At 34.0% G+C, this 21,827-nt stretch overlaps 2 protein-coding genes across 2 annotated transcripts in view; one reads left to right on the forward strand and one right to left on the reverse strand.

The window, feature by feature from the left end:
* Positions 1–1,735: 1,735 nt before the first annotated feature.
* LOC120427427 (uncharacterized) lies at positions 1,736–7,585 on the forward strand. The gene is made up of 2 exons (XM_039592320.2): positions 1,736–2,435; positions 7,447–7,585. The coding sequence occupies exons 1-2, from the start codon at positions 2,064–2,066 to the stop codon at positions 7,543–7,545; spliced, it is 471 nt and encodes a 156-aa protein (XP_039448254.1). The 5' UTR covers positions 1,736–2,063; the 3' UTR covers positions 7,546–7,585.
* Positions 7,586–7,602: 17 nt separating this feature from the next.
* The window catches only part of LOC120427343 (uncharacterized), a 15,605-nt gene continuing 1,380 nt past the window's right edge, over positions 7,603–21,827 (reverse strand). Inside the window, exons 2-3 of the mRNA XM_039592228.2 lie at positions 8,325–8,726; positions 7,603–8,254 (exon numbers count right to left, since the gene is read on the reverse strand). Of these exons, the coding sequence (XP_039448162.1) occupies positions 8,147–8,254; positions 8,325–8,726 (510 nt within the window). The 3' untranslated portion in view covers positions 7,603–8,146. The remainder of the gene's footprint in view (positions 8,255–8,324; positions 8,727–21,827) is intronic.

Consider the following 21,827-nt stretch of genomic DNA (forward strand, 5'->3'; position numbering starts at 1 on the left):
AACAAAAACAAAAACAAAAACAAAAACAAAAACAAAAACAAAAACAAAAACAAAAACCAAAACAAAAACAAAAACAAAAACAAAAACAAAAACAAAAACAAAAACAAAAACAAAAACAAAAACAAAAACAAAAACAAAAACAAAAACAAAAACAAAAACAAAAACAAAAACAAAAACAAAAACAAAAACAAAAACAAAAACAAAAACAAAAACAAAAACAAAAACAAAAACAAAAACAAAAACAAAAACAAAAACAAAAACAAAAACAAAAACAAAAACAAAAACAAAAACAAAAACAAAAACAAAAACAAAAACAAAAACAAAAACAAAAACAAAAACAAAAACAAAAACAAAAACAAAAACAAAAACAAAAACAAAAACAAAAACAAAAACAAAAACAAATTAGTTTTTAGTTTTTAGTTTTTAGTTTTTAGTTTTTAGTTTTTAGTTTTTAGTTTTTAGTTTTTAGTTTTTAGTTTTTAGTTTTTAGTTTTTAGTTTTTAGTTTTTAGTTTTTAGTTTTTAGTTTTTAGTTTTTAGTTTTTTAGTTTTTAGTTTTTAGTTTTTAGTTTTTAGTTTTTAGTTTTTAGTTTTTAGTTTTTAGTTTTTAGTTTTTAGTTTTTAGTTTTTAGTTTTTAGTTTTTAGTTTTTTAGTTTTTAGTTTTTAGTTTTTAGTTTTTAGTTTTTAGTTTTTAGTTTTTAGTTTTTAGTTTTTAGTTTTTAGTTTTTAGTTTTTAGTTTTTAGTTTTTAGTTTTTAGTTTTTAGTTTTTAGTTTTTAGTTTTTAGTTTTTAGTTTTTAGTTTTTAGTTTTTAGTTTTTAGTTTTTAGTTTTTAGTTTTTAGTTGTTTTTAGTTTTTAGTTTTTAGTTTTTAGTTTTTAGTTTTTAGTTTTTAGTTTTTAGTTTTTAGTTTTTAGTTTTTAGTTTTTTGTTTTTAGTTTTTAGTTTTTAGTTTTTAGTTTTTAGTTTTTAGTTTTTAGTTTTTAGTTTTTAGTTTTTAGTTTTTAGTTTTTAGTTTTTAGTTTTTAGTTTTTAGTTTTTAGTTTTTAGTTTTTAGTTTTTAGTTTTTAGTTTTTAGTTTTTAGTTTTTAGTTTTTAGTTTTTAGTTTTTAGTTTTTAGTTTTTAGTTTTTAGTTTTTAGTTTTTAGTTTTTAGTTTTTAGTTTTTAGTTTTTAGTTTTTAGTTTTTAGTTTTTAGTTTTTAGTTTTTAGTTTTTAGTTTTTAGTTTTTAGTTTTTAGTTTTTAGTTTTTAGTTTTAGTTTTTAGTTTTTAGATTTTAGTTTTTAGTTTTTAGTTTTTAGTTTTTAGTTTTTAGTTTTTAGTTTTTAGTTTTTAGTTTTTAGTTTTTAGTTTTTAGTTTTTAGTTTTTAGTTTTTAGTTTTTAGTTTTTAGTTTTTAGTTTTTAGTTTTTAGTTTTTAGTTTTTAGTTTGTACCTATGAATCATTCCACTTACTAGTAAAGGTCAATTTGAATAATCAAAATCCTGGATGATTGGATTTTCAGTGCGCTGTACAGCTTTAATTAAATTTTGCCCGCCTCTTCCCTCACTGAATCTTACTGTGCTCCACCCATCCAAAAAAGAAAACCAAAAAATAATCAAGTTCCTTGAAGAACAAAACACGAAAGAACAAATCGCGCTCACGACGACCTCCACCGCAACCACACCACAATCTCCTCTCTCTCCAATCCAATCGAACTCCTCCTTGCACAAAGTCGTTCACTGAGCGGCTCCAACTCCATCTCCAACCAACGCTTCACCTAGGTCACGCGCAGGGGGCCTCTACTCAATGCCGTTACCGCGATGGCCGGTCAGTCGGTCGACCGTCGTCGATCTTCGCGAAACCAGCTTTTCTCGGCTCCTGCCGCGCAATTGAAGCGCACAGTTCAAGAAATGCGCTCCACTGCACTACTTCACCTGCCGTTGTTGTCACTGTTCTGCTGAAGTTTTGCTGACTGCACCCAAGTTCTGCAGTTGTTCTAATCCCTGAGTCATGCTGCAGAGCTGAACGAAGGATAACCGGATCTGCCCGCGTAACGTTACGTAACTTTTGAATCGCGAGCGTGATGACCTGCGGAATCGGTCCCGTTACGGCGGGAATCCTCCTCTCTGTGACGTTGATCCTGGCGTTCGCCTGTTCCAACAACATTGTTGATGCGAGGCCGGCTGGTGAGCTTGAACCGGAGTCGCTAAGTTCGTCAACAACACAAGCAGCCACAACATCGACGACTTCAACGGAGTTTGCGATTGGCGCCACGGTCGAGCAAGTCAGCAGCAATGGTTCGCCGGAAGTTACGACCCCGGAAGAGGAACCGGAAGCGGAAGAAGAAGAACCCATGGACAGGGGCAAAGTGTCGCTGGACATTCCGGACGCGCTGTTTGCGGCTTCGGCGAACTTGACGCTCCGGCTGCGCGATGTGTTTGGAGAGTTTATTATGGTTAGTAGTTCTGCGTGGAACGGGGAAGAGAATGGTTCTGAGATGGTGACCTTGGACGTGAAACGTGTTTCTGGGGTCGATTTTTAGTGTTTTGAGAAAGAGAATTGATTTATTTGTGATAAGTGTGGTGAGATAGTTTGAATTTTGGGAAAAAGGCGAAGTTATGGTGGATTTAGAAGTTGCCTATTTAAAGGCGTTAAGTTTGAAAAGGTGCTACGATATAACCTTTGCTACAGGGCCTGGCACAAACAAAAAAGCCAGAAAAATACCCTAAACTTGACTTGTGTTGTTGCATTCCAATACTAACATTGAACAGTATTAAAATTAGATTGTTTGGTATTACGAAGCAAACGAAGATGTACTCTTAGCAAAAACGGTTAAAAATGCCTGTTTAAAATGCACTCAGTTCACTCTGTTATGGGTCCAATCTTAAACAATGCGTTGATGTCCTGTTTACTGTTCAGGATATTTGTGGACCGGTCTCCTGATGAGCAGAAAACTGTGAAGAGGCTGTGGAATTTTCAAATGTTTGCAGAAAGTGTGTCGTTAACGAGTTTTGATCCCGTGAAGGGTCAGTTTGTTAGGCTCGTGTGAATGAGAAACTGTGTTCACGAAATAACGAAATTGTTGAAATTGATGTCCGCAATAGTGATGTCTTACACCCAAACGGCGGTCGCATGATTGTGATGCATGGCGGCATGAAAGTATATCAGAATCTGCATGAAATCTGTCCTCATATATTTTTTTTTTTTGGTATAGGGCTATGCCGTTTTTGCCCGTTACCTACAATTATTGACATTACCGACGGCTGATTGCAGAATTGCAGAAAAAAACTTAATAGAACGAGGCTTGAACCACCAAAAATTGAACTTGGTTGATGATCTGACACGCAAGCTCGGCACCATAGGGGGATGGCGTCGCTATTTTTAGACCACGTTTCCCACCTTTTCTCCACGAAACCGACTACTTTATCGACTTCATTTTGCTGGGCGAGAGAGGAAGCCGTCTATTTTAAGAATATGACTCAGCACTTTTCCACTCTTGCGCTTAAAAAAAACAGATGGCAGCACGATGTAACGCCACGTCCCTATGGACGCTTGATGGATTTTAAGGGACAGAGCGCCAGACATGATAAACATGGGCAAAAATGATCTTGCTGCAAAAACTGTTATAAAATGTAACATTTTCTGCAGCAAATCCACTGTTGAAGATTTAGATATATATTTCTCCTTTCGGAGTACTAATCTTGTGCGTTAACTTTACTTATTCGCTGTCGCTCACACCTAGATATATACCATTGCTCACAATCTCCTAACCCTACTTTAAGATCTTCGAATTCGTAAGCACATCGGCAATTTCAGCGGCAACACTCGCGTAGTACGAGTTAATTAGATGCCTTTGTAACAAATATTTAATTGAGTTTAAAGCTCATAAATTAATTATGGGTAATTCTCTACCAACTCACACGAAATCGGGAAAAGTTGCCCCGACCCCGCTTCGATTTGCGTGAAACTTTGTCCTAAGAGATAACTTTTGTCTCTAATCCTTTTTTCGTTTCTCTTTGTTTTGTCATCCATGTCTGTCGCGGGTGACCATGAACGGCCATGATCAACGACGACCAACATTTTCAAAACTTTTTTTGGTAAAATCGCATTAACTCGTGATGTTTATAAGCAAACCCCTTATGTCTACATATTAAAATTTTTGTAATTGTCTGCTCTACAACTTTGTAGCACATTGTTACACTCTAAAAAATAACCCTGCAAAGTTAGAAAAAAACACGAAATTTTAAAATGAAAAATTTTGTTCTAAATGAAAAAAATGACCCTTCTGGGTCAATATAGATTCGAAAAGTACATTAAATTTCCTATAAAATGACATGTTCCAAAAAAATTTTACAGTCCAGTAGCGTAAAATGGGAGAAATTTTATAACATTTTTTATGTTTTTTTCGATGAAAAATACGTTTTTTTCGGAATTCTGAGTACGCCATCAAATTGGGCGTCTAATTTTACATAAAAGTCCCTTTGACACCAAATTTCTATCTCGTCGCCGTTTCAGACTGCAAATTATTCAAAAACACCTATTTTTTTCCATGCTCAAAAATAAAAGGGGTCGTACCGCCCCTCCATCACGAGATATCAAAAAACGGACCTCGGATTCGTGATCAGGGACAAAAGTTACCACGCAAATCGAAGAGGGGTCGGGGCAACTGCTGTGTGAGTTGGTAGAGAATTACCCTTTTATAAATGATGTTCATGCAATTTATGCAAGTTATTTAACCAGGGCTGTGGAGTCGGAGTCGGAGTCAGTGGAGTCGGGTCTTTTTGGGGACCTGGAGTCGGAGTCGGAGTCGGATTCGGATGAATTGTATGAGCTGGAGTCGGAGTCGGAGCCGGAGTCGTAAATTTCTGATAGACCCGAAGTCGGAGCTGGAGTCGGAGTTGTCAAAAAATTTAATATAATTTACGAGCTTATTTATTTTCAATATTTGTTATAATTCAGGTTAATTCCCCTTTTTGATATTTTAAATTTATTTATTGAATTGCGTGCACTGCGTTGACAATTTTTGGTTTAATTTATTATTTGGTTCAAGACATTTATCAGCTACCATGATGTTTTCGTTGCATTTTTATTGTGATTGGAAAGCTCACTATCAGTATTTAACAAAAATAATTATGTTTTTAAAACATTATCAACTATTAAATCAATCTTTTTCTTGGAACGCAACATGTACATGTATGTAAATAAAAATAAATCAAAGTGTCGTGCTGAAAACATTTCAAGCAAGGGTTTCCAGAAGCGTTTATTACTTGCCAGTCTGCCAATAAATTACTCAAATTACTGGTTCAAATAAATTATTTACATTTATTACTTTATTACTTTTCACTATGATGAAAAAATATATAATTTAATATTAAATAGATTTAAGTATTTGTTTCTACGGTTCTAATCTTGAATATTTATTAATAGCTCATTCGATAGCTCTTTCAAAAATAAATTTAATGAAATAAAATAAAAACACTCAATATCAAGCAAAGTACAAATAGTATTGTTTTGTTCAAAGTCTTAAATTATGCTTTTTTTGTGCCAATCTGGATATTGTGTTTTTTTTTGTATTTTTTTTATTGAAAATAGCAGAATATTTCACAATAGTTTCATGTTTACACATTGAAAATTTTCTCCCATTAGAGGGTGCTGAAACTTGGCAAGTCGAATGCCATTGAAATATTGTTGTTTAAAGTTGTTTGAAAAAAGGCCCCCAGATTTTTGAGCCAAACATAAACTTTGCATCGGCTCGTTATGAAAACTGTGAAATTCTTCAAAATAACGTTATGTTTTAAAATGTTTTTCGATCATTGGTTTGACATTATTTCGTTTGTTTTTTTTTTTTGCTCAAGTATATTAAAAAAAAATCCGTTACCAAAAAAAATTCTAATTTCACTAAGTTTGATTTTAAACAATGAAACATTTGTCTCAGAATTATTTGGAAATGTTTCAAGAAAATAGTTCAGCTCTTAAAAAAGAGATATTACAGGACTGTCAACTGCTGTAATTAGCTGAAAAATATATTTAAAAAAAACTTATTTTTATTTTAATTGATTTTTAAATGGCTTTCACTTGAAAACTTTGCTTTCATCAATGATAATGAAGTAAATTTTGGTTTTAAATATTTGATCCATATAAACTTCAAATAATTTTGGCTGTCTATTAGAAGAAAAAACATAGAAGATACATAGAAAAAAATAACCAACTCTAATGTAGTTCTTGCCAAAAAAATCATATTTCTCGACTTTTTTTTATTGAGCCCAGTAAACATATGAAAGACAATAGCTTTTAGGTCCTTTAAAGAATAAAACTCTGGATTTTTACAATTTTATAATAAAAATAAATAGATTTTGGATTTATGAAACATTTTCCACTGGGTAATATATCATGGCGTTACCTTTTGTTGTTAATCAGCTTCGCTAAACAACATGTTGAAAATAGATTTTAGGAGAGAACTATGGTGAATAAGGACTTCTACATACAGAACCATAATTTATGTGTGACGCTCTTATTTGAAATGAAAAAGAAATACTGTTCTAATAGATTATATCAAAAAAATCAAAAAGATTCGTTGAAGAAGAACAATATAAAAAAGATTACTTAAATTACTCAAAATTACTTTAATTACCAAATAATAACTTTAAATTACTCTAATAACCATGAATTACTAAGTAATTAAGGGATTACCTAATTACCAGCTTAACATCAAAGTAATTATTAATTACTTGCCAGTCTTAGGCCTTGCTGGAAACCCTTGATTTCAAGCTGACAATTAATATTGAAAATAAGTTGCAACTAAATTTGAAATATAGTTAAACCAGCGCTCTTATACCTCGCATATGCAACTTTGCATATACGAGTCAACTTTTTTGGAGCCTTGGGCGTGTTAAAAAAATGAATGTAAATTTAAAGTAGTAAAATAAAATATTCCAAGTTTTCAAACGGCGTTTTTTAAATATTTCAAATACAGATCAGATGTCGGAGTCGGAGCCGGAGTCAACAAATTTTGGAAAGCTGGAGCCGGAGCTGGAGTCGGAGTCGGAGTCGGCTTAACTCAGAAAGCCGGAGTCGGAGTCGCTTGAAATATAACCCGACTCCGCAGCCCTGGTGTGAAAGATACTAATGTCGTTTTTTTCTTATTTCATTTAGGACACAAAACAGCCCCCTCGTCAGCTTTATCATTTCTTTCTCTTTTAAGATTTATTGATATAAGAGAAACAGCATTAAAAGCATAAATCAAAGAATAGAAGCTAAACTAATTCTTACAATAATAGAACCAATATTTTGTAAGATTCTCGAAGAAGAAAAGATTGAATAAAGACAAAAAAATAATAAAATATTCAATATGGAATGGTTCTCTGATCTTCGAAAATCTTTTTAAATATTTGTAATAATCATACAAAGCATTACTTATTTGGACCTTAGGAAAATTCTTAAAATGTATTTTGATTTCTTCTGAACAGCGATCCGCTGCCCGGCTTGCCAAGACGATGCGCTTTTTTCAACCCCTCTTCGGATCCAGCCTAGAGATTCAGATTCCGAAAGATTTGGAGAATATTTGAAAAATGAAAACCCCTTGGAAGCAGCCAACCCATGGACAACGAATAAGAAGCAGCAGATACAGGTGTACTGAGTTGAAATTTTAGTTTTATTCGAGAGCCTAACTTTGGATAAAACTAAAATTCCGAACTCGAAAAGTCGCTTTATTACCTCGAACATATAGTATTAACTTAGGAGATACAGGACACCTTTTGTAAGAGTTGGAAACTCAACGCCATTTTGTCACATTTGAAGAATGCTTAAGGCGCTTGCCTTCGATGGTTTGTGTCTTGGCGATGTCGAATAAATGAATTTGTTGATGTTCCTGTCGCGAACTCAGTTCTACACAATGTAATTTCGTTTAGTAGAGAAACAATCCAATTGGTTCATTTTACATTGTAAAGACATAAACCATCCTAGAAAAGTGCATGTTCTTTAAAGTATGTTAACCTTTAATCTTTGTCAGTTTCTAACTTTTGTGTCAAGATAACTTATTGAAAACACGTTCCTCCACAAAGGAATTGTACAGAACTATTCAAAAGAATGTAAATATATATAATTTAATAAAATATTATAACCGATGTTTTTCACTACTGGCAACACTGTCGACAATCCCGTCCTCGTTTAAATATCGTTCGATTCAGTCGTGGTCGTCGGGATCTGGATGAACAGCGTTCGTCCAAACACGGGCTGGAACAGCTGCAGGAACCGAGCTGACCGGATGGCGGAGTTCTGCAAAGAAAAGAAAAAAAAACAAATCAATGGTCGACCATTCCGTCCCGATAGCTCAACAGGAACCCACCGTGATAAAATCTCCAACAAGCTTGGCCGCAGCCAAGAACAAATTCGTGGCGTTCCCGAACAACTTGCCCGGAATCTGCAGCGTCACCTTGCCATTCTCACCGACAAGACGATCCTCGCCGTCTCCACCGTCGACTGCGTTCTCGTCCGGATCCGGGTCGTCGTCGTCGTTCGCCTGTCGAGCCTGTTTGCCCCTTTTCTTCTGGATCTTCTTCTGCTGCAGCGTTGGCTTCTTTTTGGTGGGTGGAGGAGGAGGTGGTTCCGTTGAGGGTGCTAGCGGTGGATCCGGAACTCCTATCCGGCGTTGGCCTAGGTACAGGGAATCTAGCACCTGGTTGGCGGCCGCCAGCTCCTCCGGTTTGAATCTTCGCTTGGGGCGGTGCACGACATCGCTGAGGGAGTCCTAAAGGGGAATAAATAAAGGAAAAGGCATTTGTATTCTTATTAAAACCCAATAATGGCATGCTATCATATTTTCCTGAAACACTTGTTTAAGGAATTGAAGAGTAATTGTGAAATTGCAATTCTTTACAACAAACAACAAACAACAAACAACAAACAACAAACAACAAACAACAAACAACAAACAACAAACAACAAACAACAAACAACAAACAACAAACAACAAACAACAAACAACAAACAACAAACAACAAACAACAAACAACAAACAACAAACAACAAACAACAAACAACAAACAACAAACAACAAACAACAAACAACAAACAACAAACAACAAACAACAAACAACAAACAACAAACAACAAACAACAAACAACAAACAACAAACAACAAACAACAAACAACAAACAACAAACAACAAACAACAAACAACAAACAACAAACAACAAACAACAAACAACAAACAACAAACAACAAACAACAAACAACAAACAACAAACAACAAACAACAAACAACAAACAACAAACAACAAACAACAAACAACAAACAACAAACAACAAACAACAAACAACAAACAACAAACAACAAACAACAAACAACAAACAACAAACAACAAACAACAAACAACAAACAACAAACAACAAACAACAAACAACAAACAACAAACAACAAACAACAAACAACAAACAACAAACAACAAACAACAAACAACAAACAACAAACAACAAACAACAAACAACAAACAACAAACAACAAACAACAAACAACAAACAACAAACAACAAACAACAAACAACAAACAACAAACAACAAACAACAAACAACAAACAACAAACAACAAACAACAAACAACAAACAACAAACAACAAACAACAAACAACAAACAACAAACAACAAACAACAAACAACAAACAACAAACAACAAACAACAAACAACAAACAACAAACAACAAACAACAAACAACAAACAACAAACAACAAACAACAAACAACAAACAACAAACAACAAACAACAAACAACAAACTACAAACAACAAACAACAAACAACAAACAACAAACAACAAACAACAAACAACAAACAACAAACAACAAACAACAAACAACAAACAACAAACAACAAACAACAAACAACAAACAACAAACAACAAACAACAAACAACAAACAACAAACAACAAACAACAAACAACAAACAACAAACAACAAACAACAAACAACAAACAACAAACAACAAACAACAAACAACAAACAACAAACAACAAACAACAAACAACAAACAACAAACAACAAACAACAAACAACAAACAACAAACAACAAACAACAAACAACAAACAACAAACAACAAACAACAAACAACAAACAACAAACAACAAACAACAAACAACAAACAACAAACAACAAACAACAAACAACAAACAACAAACAACAAACAACAAACAACAAACAACAAACAACAAACAACAAACAACAAACAACAAACAACAAACAACAAACAACAAACAACAAACAACAAACAACAAACAACAAACAACAAACAACAAACAACAAACAACAAACAACAAACAACAAACAACAAACAACAAACAACAAACAACAAACAACAAACAACAAACAACAAACAACAAACAACAAACAACAAACAACAAACAACAAACAACAAACAACAAACTACAAACAACAAACAACAAACAACAAACAACAAACAACAAACAGATGAAAAAAAAATGATATACGAACTTGCTGGAAAATCTGTTATGAAATGTGACATTGTTTGCAGTAAATCCACTATGACAGATTTTGATTTTTTGTTTCCTTTTTGTTTTCTATCATCATCATTATCGTTATTTCGATAATTCTATCGGCGATAATCTTATCGCCAATAATGGACTATAACTCATTTTAAAATTCTTTCTAAAAACGACTTAATTCAACTATATCTTGTTGAATTTTCAATGCTTTCTAATTTATTTTGAAAAATTAGTAAGTTTCATAGTAAAATATGTACTTAAAATTGTTCACAAAATACCCTATTTTTTGGAAAATACTCAAATTTTGATAATTTGGAATATGATTACTAAACAAAGATGCTTTTTAATTTTTTTTTGTTAAACACTTAAAATTCACGAATTAACGATTTTTTTTTCTGAAATACTACTAAATTTTCATGGGTATCAAATGAAGCAAAAATTTGTTTGCTTTATCTCATGAATAGAGTTTTTTTTTGGAAAATACTAAAATTTTAACAAAATATTGTGTTCGCGCGTTGGTATTTTAACGATTTTCGGACACTACATAAAAACTCGCACTTTAAAACATTAAAACACGGTTTATTCACGCGGACTTAAAACACAACGTTTATTAAAACGCGAGGGTCACTTGGTGACGGTTTATTCTCGACTGTGAAGTCCTAAACTAAAACTACTGCGGCTGACCGGCAAAGAACTCTTTCTCCAGATGTCCAGCAGAGCTGCGACACTCGCAGAGTGGGATTCTGCAAATCATAACGGGAGATCAGAACTGATCTCTGATGCGAGAAGGTACAGCTAGGGCAAGGGGAATAAGGGTTCAAAGGGATTACAAACTTATCACCTAACTCGCTTCAACATATTGTTTTTTTTCGAAAGTGCTCAATTATTTTAAATTTCAATATGAGTATCAAACGACGCATAATTGTAAATGAAGTATGCACAATTTGAATGTATGTATGAAGCATGCAAAACTTTACTTCGGTTGATACCCATGTAATAGTTTTGAAAATTTGAGTATTTTCTTAAAATACAGTGATTTGTGAGAAAAAAAAATCCAAACAAAGAAACTCTGATAAATTGAAATAGCAAACGAAATATCAACTCGTTTGATACCTATATTGCATATTTTGATAATTTAAGTACTTTTAAAAAATACGGCATTTTGAAAAATTAAAAAAAGACTCTTATAAAGTGAAAAAGCAAACAAAATTTCAATTCGTTTTATACCCAAAATGCATATTTTGGAAATTTTAGTATTTTCGAAAAATACGATAATTTGTGAAGATTTTAGTATTTAAAAAAAACTCTTATAAAGTGAATAAGCAAACACAATTTCACTTTGTTTGATACCAATAGTGCAAATTGTGAAAATTTGAAAATTTTCGAAAAAAACGGTATTTTGTGAACAATTTTAAGTACATACATAATTATTTTTTGAAACCTACTACATTTTCAAAAAATATATTCTTAGTGAATGCATTGAAAATATTACATGATATGGTGTCCCGCCCGTGTGGATCAATTGGACCACGCACTGGACCCACAATCCAGAGGTTGCTGGTTCGAATCCCGCGGCGGGCACTATCAAAATTCTAAATGTAAGTATGGGTATCCGGCACCGTCGCTCCGTGCCGTACTCAAACACTTAGGAGCCCAGGGTGGCGAAGTCCTTGTAGTTAAAAGGAAGACACTAGTGGTTGGTACTAGCAATGCAATGGTGGCCGACAGCTGTAAAGTCAACTTCGTTTTTTTGGTTGAATAAATGGATTTAAGAAGGATTTTTAAAAAGTCGAAATAATAAAATTTTTCCTCTGAAATTATGGTAATATTAGATAATAAAATATGTAATACTTAAACTTTTTTTCTTCTTTTACTGTGTAAAAAAAAATCAAATAAACAGCACTAAATTTTCAACCGCCGATTGCTAAAAAACTAATGGTCCGAAATTTTCTCATAGTTCTGAAAAAAATCAGAAATAAGCATTCGTGCGTAGAAATTAGTGGATTGTTGGGAAGTTGAAAATTTGGTTAGTTGAATATTACCTCTTTTTTTGAGTAATTTCACCTAAAAAATGTTTACAAAGGTATACCTGATGAAAATTCATTAGAAACTGATGCTAATTCATCAGAAACTGATAAGTTCTTATTTAAGTTCTTGATGTAATATTGCACTTTTTGACATAAAAACTGTCACCAATGTCTGATTAATACCAGACATAATTATATTGAGATCTACATGTGCAAACAAATGATGAAAAATGGCTTTTTGGTCATGAGGAAGACACCCTAAAAGTTTAAGCCTTAAATCAGTACAAATGAATTTCATTTCTGGTTTTGATGGAGATTTGTTCTAATATCGAATAAGTAAATGCCTCAAGTTGAGACAACGATGCTGGATTTTATGAATATTTAGATGATTTAGAACCAAACTGCATAAATATGTCAAAATTAGTAAATTGACTTATTTAACCTTGTTTTTAAATGATATTGTTTTGAAATTATTGAGCATACAATTATGGTGCCCCTTAATTTTTTTAAGCAGCTGATGTTGCTAATTCACCAAACAATCTTGCAGCATGCAAATTACAGGCCTTGCAAAGCCCAACCCTCTCACAAATCACTTTCATCCGACGCACATCTTTATTCGCGCGCGCACCCAATCATGCGTGTAATATGCGTTTAACCGGTGCGTGTACGTTCGCCGATTACTGCCCACTTGACAAGTTATCACCTTAAATTTCACAGCGTTTTACGCCAGCTGCTTTGTGCGGGTTTGGTGCGTGTCTAACTAGGTTTTTTTTACGTAACCCAACGTCAATTTTCGGTCGATAGTTGCCTTTAAAGCCTTCTCCTATCCAAATTTAGACGAAAGAAAGACAAAAAAAGTTTCCAAGGTGATCTGAAACTTGAAGGTATCAATTAGTTAAGCCCAGCATGATTTTTTTGGGGTTGAAAGTTCAACGTGTTTGTTTCAGGCTAATCAATACCTTGCAGCTGTCGGCAAAGATTAATCTACTTCCAAACTTAATCCACAATATGAACCTGTTGGTCAAGATCTCTCGTTAACCTCGTGCTTTTCTAATGCTCAACTTTTAACATTCTCAAGTCAAGGTTTTGAAATATAACTCTCCTAATGAGATTCCCAGCAGCACCCCTTTCTACCTTGCTGACAATCTACAATCATTGGGCAGTACAGCACCAGAGTGAAGCCGGTAATTAACTGGAAGTGTGTCACTTTTTAACGTTTGTTGACCGTCCATAAAGTTGCAAATTGAGCAGTTTAAGAGGCCTCATTATGCGGTAGCAAGAGCCACTTCCGAGTAATGAGGTGCATCGTAAAGGTGGTTTTAATTTCATTCATTGACGTCTTAATTTTCATACTAGTTTGAATTTTGTTGTTGTTCTGAAGCGATATTATGTCAAAAAGAAAAAGAAAACATTTAACTCGATTGATCAATGCAAATAGAAAGAATTATTAGAAGAGTTCTAGTAATGATTGTATGGAATTCGAAGAACATAAATTATTCTAAACTGTATCAAGGTATTCCTAACCCGATCCACATAATTTCACTGCCGGCTTTAAATGTTTTAAATATTTGAAAGTCAACGATAAAGAAGAGAGGAAACAAGATATCAACAAAAGAAAAGTATCGAACACGTGCTGAGAGCCCAAACAGTGCACCCTAAACACCTCATCGTCACAGCCGGAGGGCATCACGTCCACCAAACCCAGTTAATCACTTCGCTTTACCACCTACCAACCATCACATTCAACATCATCTAGCAGCATCCTCAACCCAAAGTGACAGCCTCTAATCAAATTAGGCAATATTCCAGTGACACACTTTTTTTCTGTACATAGAAGCTCTTTGATGGATTTAGTTTTTGGTATTTTGTCAAAAAAGCTCGTTTGTCCAATTTGTCTTGTTACCTAAAAGATTTGGGTATATTTAAGTCGGCCTGCAATTAATCAAACCCCAAACGGACGTAACGTGACAAGGTTTGGCATTTTGTTTGACATTGAAATACCGTGTGTTATAATGTGATAAGAATTGTTATTCAATATTCAAAACACGTCAAAAATTTCACAGTTTACTTAAAATTATTCAAAATAATAATTGTGATTTTGATGGATTTTACAGACGGGTTGCCTACTAAGATGCCATTGTATTACCCATACCCATTTCGCCACTTTGTCAAACTTGACGTTAAGTGGAGACAAACCCCGAAAGGAGTAAAGGAATCCCAAGAGGGCGTCAATGAGATAGGGTCTTTCATAATCGACCTGACGTTTTTTTTTCGGACGCATGAGTCACGGGGTGGTCTCCCTTTAAATCTCATTTACTCTGTAGAGAAAGTTGAAAGCATGTTTGCAACTGTTTGAAATAAAAACTTTTCTGAGGAATATTTATTGCAAGCAATTATTGCAAACATTATTTTACTCTCGGAACAACCCTATGCAAAACACCGCAAAAAATTGGAAGCGTGACGGATCGTGGTTTGTGCGTGACAAAGAAGGTTTGCCCACCCTGTTTGAATGAAGTCAGGTTGCAAACTAACCACTTTGAACCTGTGTCACATCTCTCAACCGTAGCGAGGCAAAATGAGGATTTATGTTGAATTTAAATGTAAGACACGATGCTTTGTTATTGATGGTAATTTGACAACATTTACTAATATATTGAATGATTTTGTATGGTCACACGGTATTTTGTTCATTTGTGACCTTTTTCCATTCTGATTTGACACATAGAACAAGAAATTTGTACAGCTAAAAAACAAGCAGAGCAATTCTATTACTTTTCACCAGGGTTGATGAATAGACACACACGAATTTTCTAAGTGTACTTTGATTTGGCTCTGCACATGACAAATTGCTGAGCAGTGCGCGTGCTTATGTTAAGCACGCAGTGCTTATGATTTCGTGTGCTTATATTTAAATTACAGTTTTAAACACAGCCACATCCTTTTTAATCAACGAACTCGATGAGAGTTGGTCCAAGCTCAAACTGGTGTGATAAAATGGCCTTATTAGTAAACGGTTCTCAAAACCCCAGTACTTCAAAAACATGAAACATGTTTTCGGTTAAATTTGTAGAGCGCAGATTATAAAAAAAAGCTATCGCTTTGCCGTCGTTGGAACCAAGAGGCCAGTCACAGAGCATCCACCTTGCCACTGATTTGTCGGACTAAGTAGCATGAATCAGTAAAAGGACTACAACCCGTAGTTTAGTGGTCGACCACCCTCAGGCCTTACCTTCAAAGTAGGGTTACTCGCATAAGCAAGTGCTGGGGCCGCCACTGAGCTATGACGAATAGCCAAGACGCCTACCTGTTGGAACTAGCAAAGTCCGCTGGTCATCCATAAACCCGGAACCGGCATAAAGTTCAAAAACGAAACCATCCGCGCAAATCAGCGATGGAAACTGCATCCGGCAACTTAAGACAGGATTATCGCAACCAACAACAGGCCTCAGAACCGGCAAATAACACTCCCGGCTATATTGTAAAGTCGATTTGATTTGCCGTTTTCACAAGAATTTTTAGAGATTTTTAATAAGAACTTCAGGCTCGGGTATCAATGGGTTAATCTAAACCAATTTCGCTCCAAATTTACACAGATGCTTAAGGCCGATGCAAATATTTTTCAAAGTTTTTGTCCCTCGGCTTTGACCGGGATCGAGTGGGGCAGAGGGGTTGAAGTTTTTTGAAAAAATAATATTTTGCCCCCTTAATTTTCGGGCCAACTTTTGAAAGTGAGGGGGGGGGGGGGTTGACAAAAACTTTAAATAAAATTTGTACCAGCCTAAAATAACTCAAAAAACCTCGTTTTTCGCTTGTAGAGCAGAGGGTTATTTTTTCTGGGCACCCTACTCCCCATATAAACTTGGGAGCTGTGCATATAAAATTGCTAAGAATACGATAACCCATAACTGATTTGGTACGTTCAACTGAAATTTGGGTAATAATTAGAGATAGTGATTTTCCACGGCAATTAAAAATATATATTTAATCTAAATTTGTATTAGTTACAGCCGATTGATGCTAGTTGTCCCTCAGGATGTGACTGATTTTGCTGTATTACTATTTTTTGTTCGCTTTGTGTAATTCATGTATGTTTTAATTTAATCATGTATTATGTCTTGTTTGTAGAACCCTTGAAAATGATATTATATATATATCGAAACGTCGGGCATAAAAAAACAAAATTTTCGTTTTACTTGCTACTGGGACTGATAAGCCGAAAACTAAATTTGAGAATTGATCCACCAGTCGATAGCACTCTTCTATTCAAAATATATTTTACGGCTTGCCAATTAAAAAACATTGTAAATTTACGGCAATGTCACGTACCTTCAAATTTGTTTAAAATAAGCGCATGTTATTCAAAAAGAATGCAGCAATTCAAGATACAAAATATAATCCTTTGACACAAAAAAACAAAATCGACGATTTAGCTATCTTTATTATAATTTTTTTTCTCCAAAATGGATCGCATTCAAAACAACAGATTCGGCAATTTACAATTAGTAGAACAAGTCGTCGCCGTCGTGCTAACTTGTCGTACGTGCATTTTGGGCCAAATTGAGTTGAAAACGCCATTTTGTGCAACTCACAATGCCTCATCTTTTGCACTTCACAGATCCCCGAAATTCAATTTGAATCCTGCGATATTCAATGAAATCCAAAAAAGCTCCGAAAATTGTTGTCACTTTTCATACGAAAGTGGTTTCAATCTTGTCGTGCTATCTTGTCACTCCCTGAAAATTGATGTTGGCAACTGGCCAAAGGAATTTCAGGTCAGAACGCGTTTGACGCACGTATAAGCTAGACTACCGTAAACATTTGTAATTATAACTCGGGACCCCAGCAACCAACATCAACCAACCTTCGGAACAATGTACATAATGGTTAGCCAAACAATGATATGATTATTTTACTATTGTAATTTTGAAATGATTTCTAACTACTGAGCAATTCTCTAAGAAATCGGTATTTTTTCTTCAATTTTAAATTTAAATTTTAATAAACTTTTTTGGTGCATTCGGCATGCCCAAGGAAGCCATTTTGCATCATTAGTTTGTCCATATAATTTTCCATACAAATTTGGCAGATGGCCATACAAAAATGATGTATGAAAATTCAAAATACTGTATCTTTTGAAGGAATTTTTTGATCGATTTGGTGTCTTCGGCAAAGTTGTAGGTATGGATACGGACTACACTAAAAAAATGAAACACGGTAAAAAAAAAATTGGTGATTTTTTATTTAACTTTTTGTCACTAAAACTTGATTTACAAAAAAACTCTATTTTATTTTTTTTTAGTTTTTGATATATTTTAGAGGACATTAAATGCCAATTTTTCAGAAATTTCCAGATTGTGCAAAAAATCTTTGAGCGAGCTATGATTTTTTTAATCAAAACTGATTTAAAAAAAATGAAATATTGGTCGCAGAAATTTTTCAACTTCAAATTTCGATGTAAAATCAAATTTGCAATCAAAAAGTGCTTCAGTGAAATTTTGATAAATTTCACCGTTTTCAAGTTATAGCCATTTTTAGGTAACTTTTTTGAAAATAGTCGAAGTTTTTCATTTTTTTAAATTAGTGCACATGTTTGCCCACTTTAGAAAACAATATAAGCTGAGAAAATTTCCTATATTTTGCTTTTTTGAACTTTGTTGATACGACCTTTAGTTGCTGAGATATTGCCATGCAAAGGTTTAAAAACAGGAAAGTTGATTTTTTTGAGTCTCACCCAAAAAATCCATCCTTTTTTAATGTCGATATCTCAGCAACTAATGATTCGATTTTTAATATTAAAATATGAAATATTTGTGAAATTTTCCGATCTTTTCGAAAACAATATTTTCAAAATTTTCGAGTCAAGACTAACATTTCAAAAGGACCAAACATTCAATATAACGCCGTTTTAAAATGTTAGGCTTGGTTTTAAATTTTGTAAATATTTTTTTTTCGAAAAGATCGGAAAATTTCACGAATGTTTCATGTTTTAATATTGAAAATCGGACCATTAGTTCCTGAGATATCGACATTAAAAAATGGTGGGTTGTTTGGGTGAGACTTAGAAAACATCAATTTTCTTGTTTTTAAACCTTGCATTGCAATATCTCAGCAAGTGACACGACATTAACAAAGTTCAAAAAAGCAAAATATAGAGAATTTTCTCAGCTCTTCAAAAATATTTTTTTCAAGAGTGGGCAAACATGTGCACTAATTAAAAAAAATGAAAAACTGCGGCTATTTTCAAAAAAATTACCCAAAAATGGCTATATCTTGAAAACGGTGCACTTTATCAAAATTTCACTAAAGTACTTTTTGATTGTAAATTCAATTTTACATCGAAAAATGAATTTGAAAAATTTTGCGACCAATATTTCGATTTTTTGAAAAAAATTAATTGATTCAAAAAATAATAACTCGGTCAAAGATTTGTTGCCCATCCTGAAATTTTTTGAAAAGTTGGCATTCGATGTCCTCTAAAACATATAAAAAAATAATAAAAATAGTGTTTTTTGCAAATCAAGTTTTAGTGACAAAAAGTGAAAAAAAACTAACTTAATCCACCTATGTGGTTGGAGCCTTCCTCACAACAATGGCTGTACACAAGTTTCATCTATTTTTTAGATCCGGCTTCCAAAAAGTACATCGATATCACTTAAGTGGCTCGAGACAGGGTTGCCAGATCTTCAATGTTTTAGATTCGTTGGAAAGGTCTTTTGATAACCTAACCAACGATGGGTCAGATGATGGATCCGGACATAGTTCACATACATTTAAGTGAGATCCGGCTTCAAAAAAGTACATCAATAACACTTAAGTGGCCATATCTCGAGACAGGGTTGCCAGATCTTCAATGTTTTGGACTCGTTGGAAAGGTCTTTTGATAACCTAATCAACAATGGGTCGGATAATGGACCCGGACATCGTTTACATACATTTAAGTGAGATCCGGCTTCAAAAAAGTACATCAATATCACTTAAGTGGCCATATCTCGAGACAGGGTTGCCAGATCTTCAATGTTTTAGACTCGTTAGAAAGGTCTTTTGATAACCTAACCAACAATAGGTCGGATGGTGGATCCGTACATAGTTTACATATATTTAAGTGAGATCCGGCTTCAAAAAAGTACATCTATATCACTTAAGTGGACATATCTCGAGACAGGGTTGCCAGATCTTCAATGTTTTAGACTCGTTGGAAAGGTCTCTTGATTACCTAACCAACGATGGGTCGGATGGTAGATCCGTACATAGTTTACATATATTTAAGTGAGATCCGGCTTCAAAAAAGTACATCAATAACACTTAAGTGGCCATATCTCGAGACAGGGTTGCCAGATCTTCAATGTTTTGGACTCGTTGGAAAGGTCTTTTGATAACCTAACCAACAACAGGTCGGATGGTGGATCCGGACATAGTTTACATACATTTAAGTGAGATCCGGCTTCAAAAAAGTACATCAATATCACTTAAGAGGCCATATCTCGAGACAGGGTTGCCAGATCTTCAATGTTTTAGACTCGTTTGAAAGGTTTTTTGATAAGTTAACCAACAATATGTCGGATGGTGAATCCGGACATAGTTTACATACATTTAAGTGAGATCCGGCTTCAAAAAAGTACATCAATATCACTTAAGGGGCCATATCTCGAGACAGGGTTGCCAGATCTTCAATGTTTTAGACTCGTTGGAAAGGTCTTTTGATAACCTAACCAACGACGAGTCGGATGATGGACCCGGATATAGTTTACATACAGTTAAGTGAGATCCAAATATATATGAAAACACATTTTTATACATAACTTTTGAACTACTTATCGAAACTTCAATCAGTATAAAACTCGATCTATGGGACCCTAAACCAAGTCGAATGCAACAAGTTTGGGTCAAATCGGTTCAGCCAGTGCCGAGAAACATGAGCTAGTTTGTTGGTCACATACATACATACACACACACATACACACACACATACACACACACATACACACAGACATTTGTTTAGTTTTCGATTCTGAGTCGATATGTATACATGAAGGTGGGTCTACGACGTTTTTATACGAAGTTCATTTTTAGAGCAGGATTATAGCCTTACCTCAGCGAGGAAGGCAAAAATCCCCAATGAAAAAATCGAATGATCTGAGAGCTCTACCGGCAAAAAAATAAATCACAAACCAGATATAAAAAGTGTACTTTAATTACATATTAAGGCGACATTTTTCGAAAGAATGAACTGTTTTTTTACAATTTAAAAATACATCAAAAAGCTTAGAATAGAATTTCAAAAGTTTAGAAAATTTCCCACAAATTTTGTTATTTACTATCTTGATAGGACAGCTGGTTGGACACTTTTTTTTTAAATCTCAAACCCCCCTCCTTCCTCTGAAGTACATAATCTATTGGAGATGAAATTTTAAGAAATTATAGAAAAGTATGTATTTTTGAATTAAACTTTAAGTAATGATTTGTCTGAACAGTTCAAATCATAACCTATAACTTTGCCAAGAACATCAAATTGAACAGAAAATCCCTACTCAAGATAAAGAGTTTGGAACATTTACAAGCCCATTTTGTACGATATTCCCGCAAAATTTTATGAAGCCATGAATATTGAACTAATTGAACAATACAAAAAATCTCGAATAAAAATGCAAAATACAGAGAACTTCTGTCATAACTTTAGACAAAGTTGCCAATTGTACAATTACAACGCCTCATTGGCTTAAAAAATCTCTGTTGGCTCTCCTCTCTTGCGTACGAAAGATCGATAAAAGGAATCTAAAAAAAATCATCATCAAGAATATTCGGCGGAACATCTATTTCACAGCTACACTTGCAGGTGTAGCGTACCACGTCGAAAAATGAATTGTTACTTTTTTTTTAGATATGCAATGTGTGTAAACTCCACTGAGCTTCTATCGGATGGTGAAGTAAAACGTCGGTCCCGGTTTCTCCTGTCTCGTCAGAGGCGCTGGAGCAGAAATCCCACGTTAGAGGAAGGCCATGCCCCGGGGGGCGTAGTGCCAATAGTTTCGTTTCGTTTCGTGTAAACAAAACGATTTAAATAATTGTAAGTGGTGCTAACAAGAAAATTCACATAAAATCATCAACTGATTTTCTTTTGCCTTCTCTCTCTTTCGCGGGCGAAGAAAGTTCGCAAGCGAAAAGGATTTTTGAGATTATCCCATCCCTGCTGTTGAGCAATTTTAATATAACGAGTATTTTTTCAAAACAACTTCATGTTTATGACTTGAAATTTTAAAGAAATAAATAAATCATGACAACATCGACATTTTTAAAACAGTTAAATATGAAGACCTTAGATCAGACAT

The sequence above is a fragment of the Culex pipiens genome, chromosome 1, assembly GCF_016801865.2.
Source record: "Culex pipiens pallens isolate TS chromosome 1, TS_CPP_V2, whole genome shotgun sequence".
In the NCBI taxonomy this organism is placed as follows: Eukaryota; Metazoa; Arthropoda; class Insecta; order Diptera; family Culicidae; genus Culex; species Culex pipiens.

Bases quoted from the DNA above. Each gene is read 5' to 3' on its own strand.
- LOC120427427 (XM_039592320.2), top strand. From the start codon at position 2,064: ATGACCTGCGGAATCGGTCCCGTTACGGCGGGAATCCTCCTCTCTGTG. The intron at 2,436-7,446 runs GTTAGTAGTTCT...TCTTCTGAACAG, and splicing joins TGTTTGGAGAGTTTATTATG to CGATCCGCTGCCCGGCTTGC.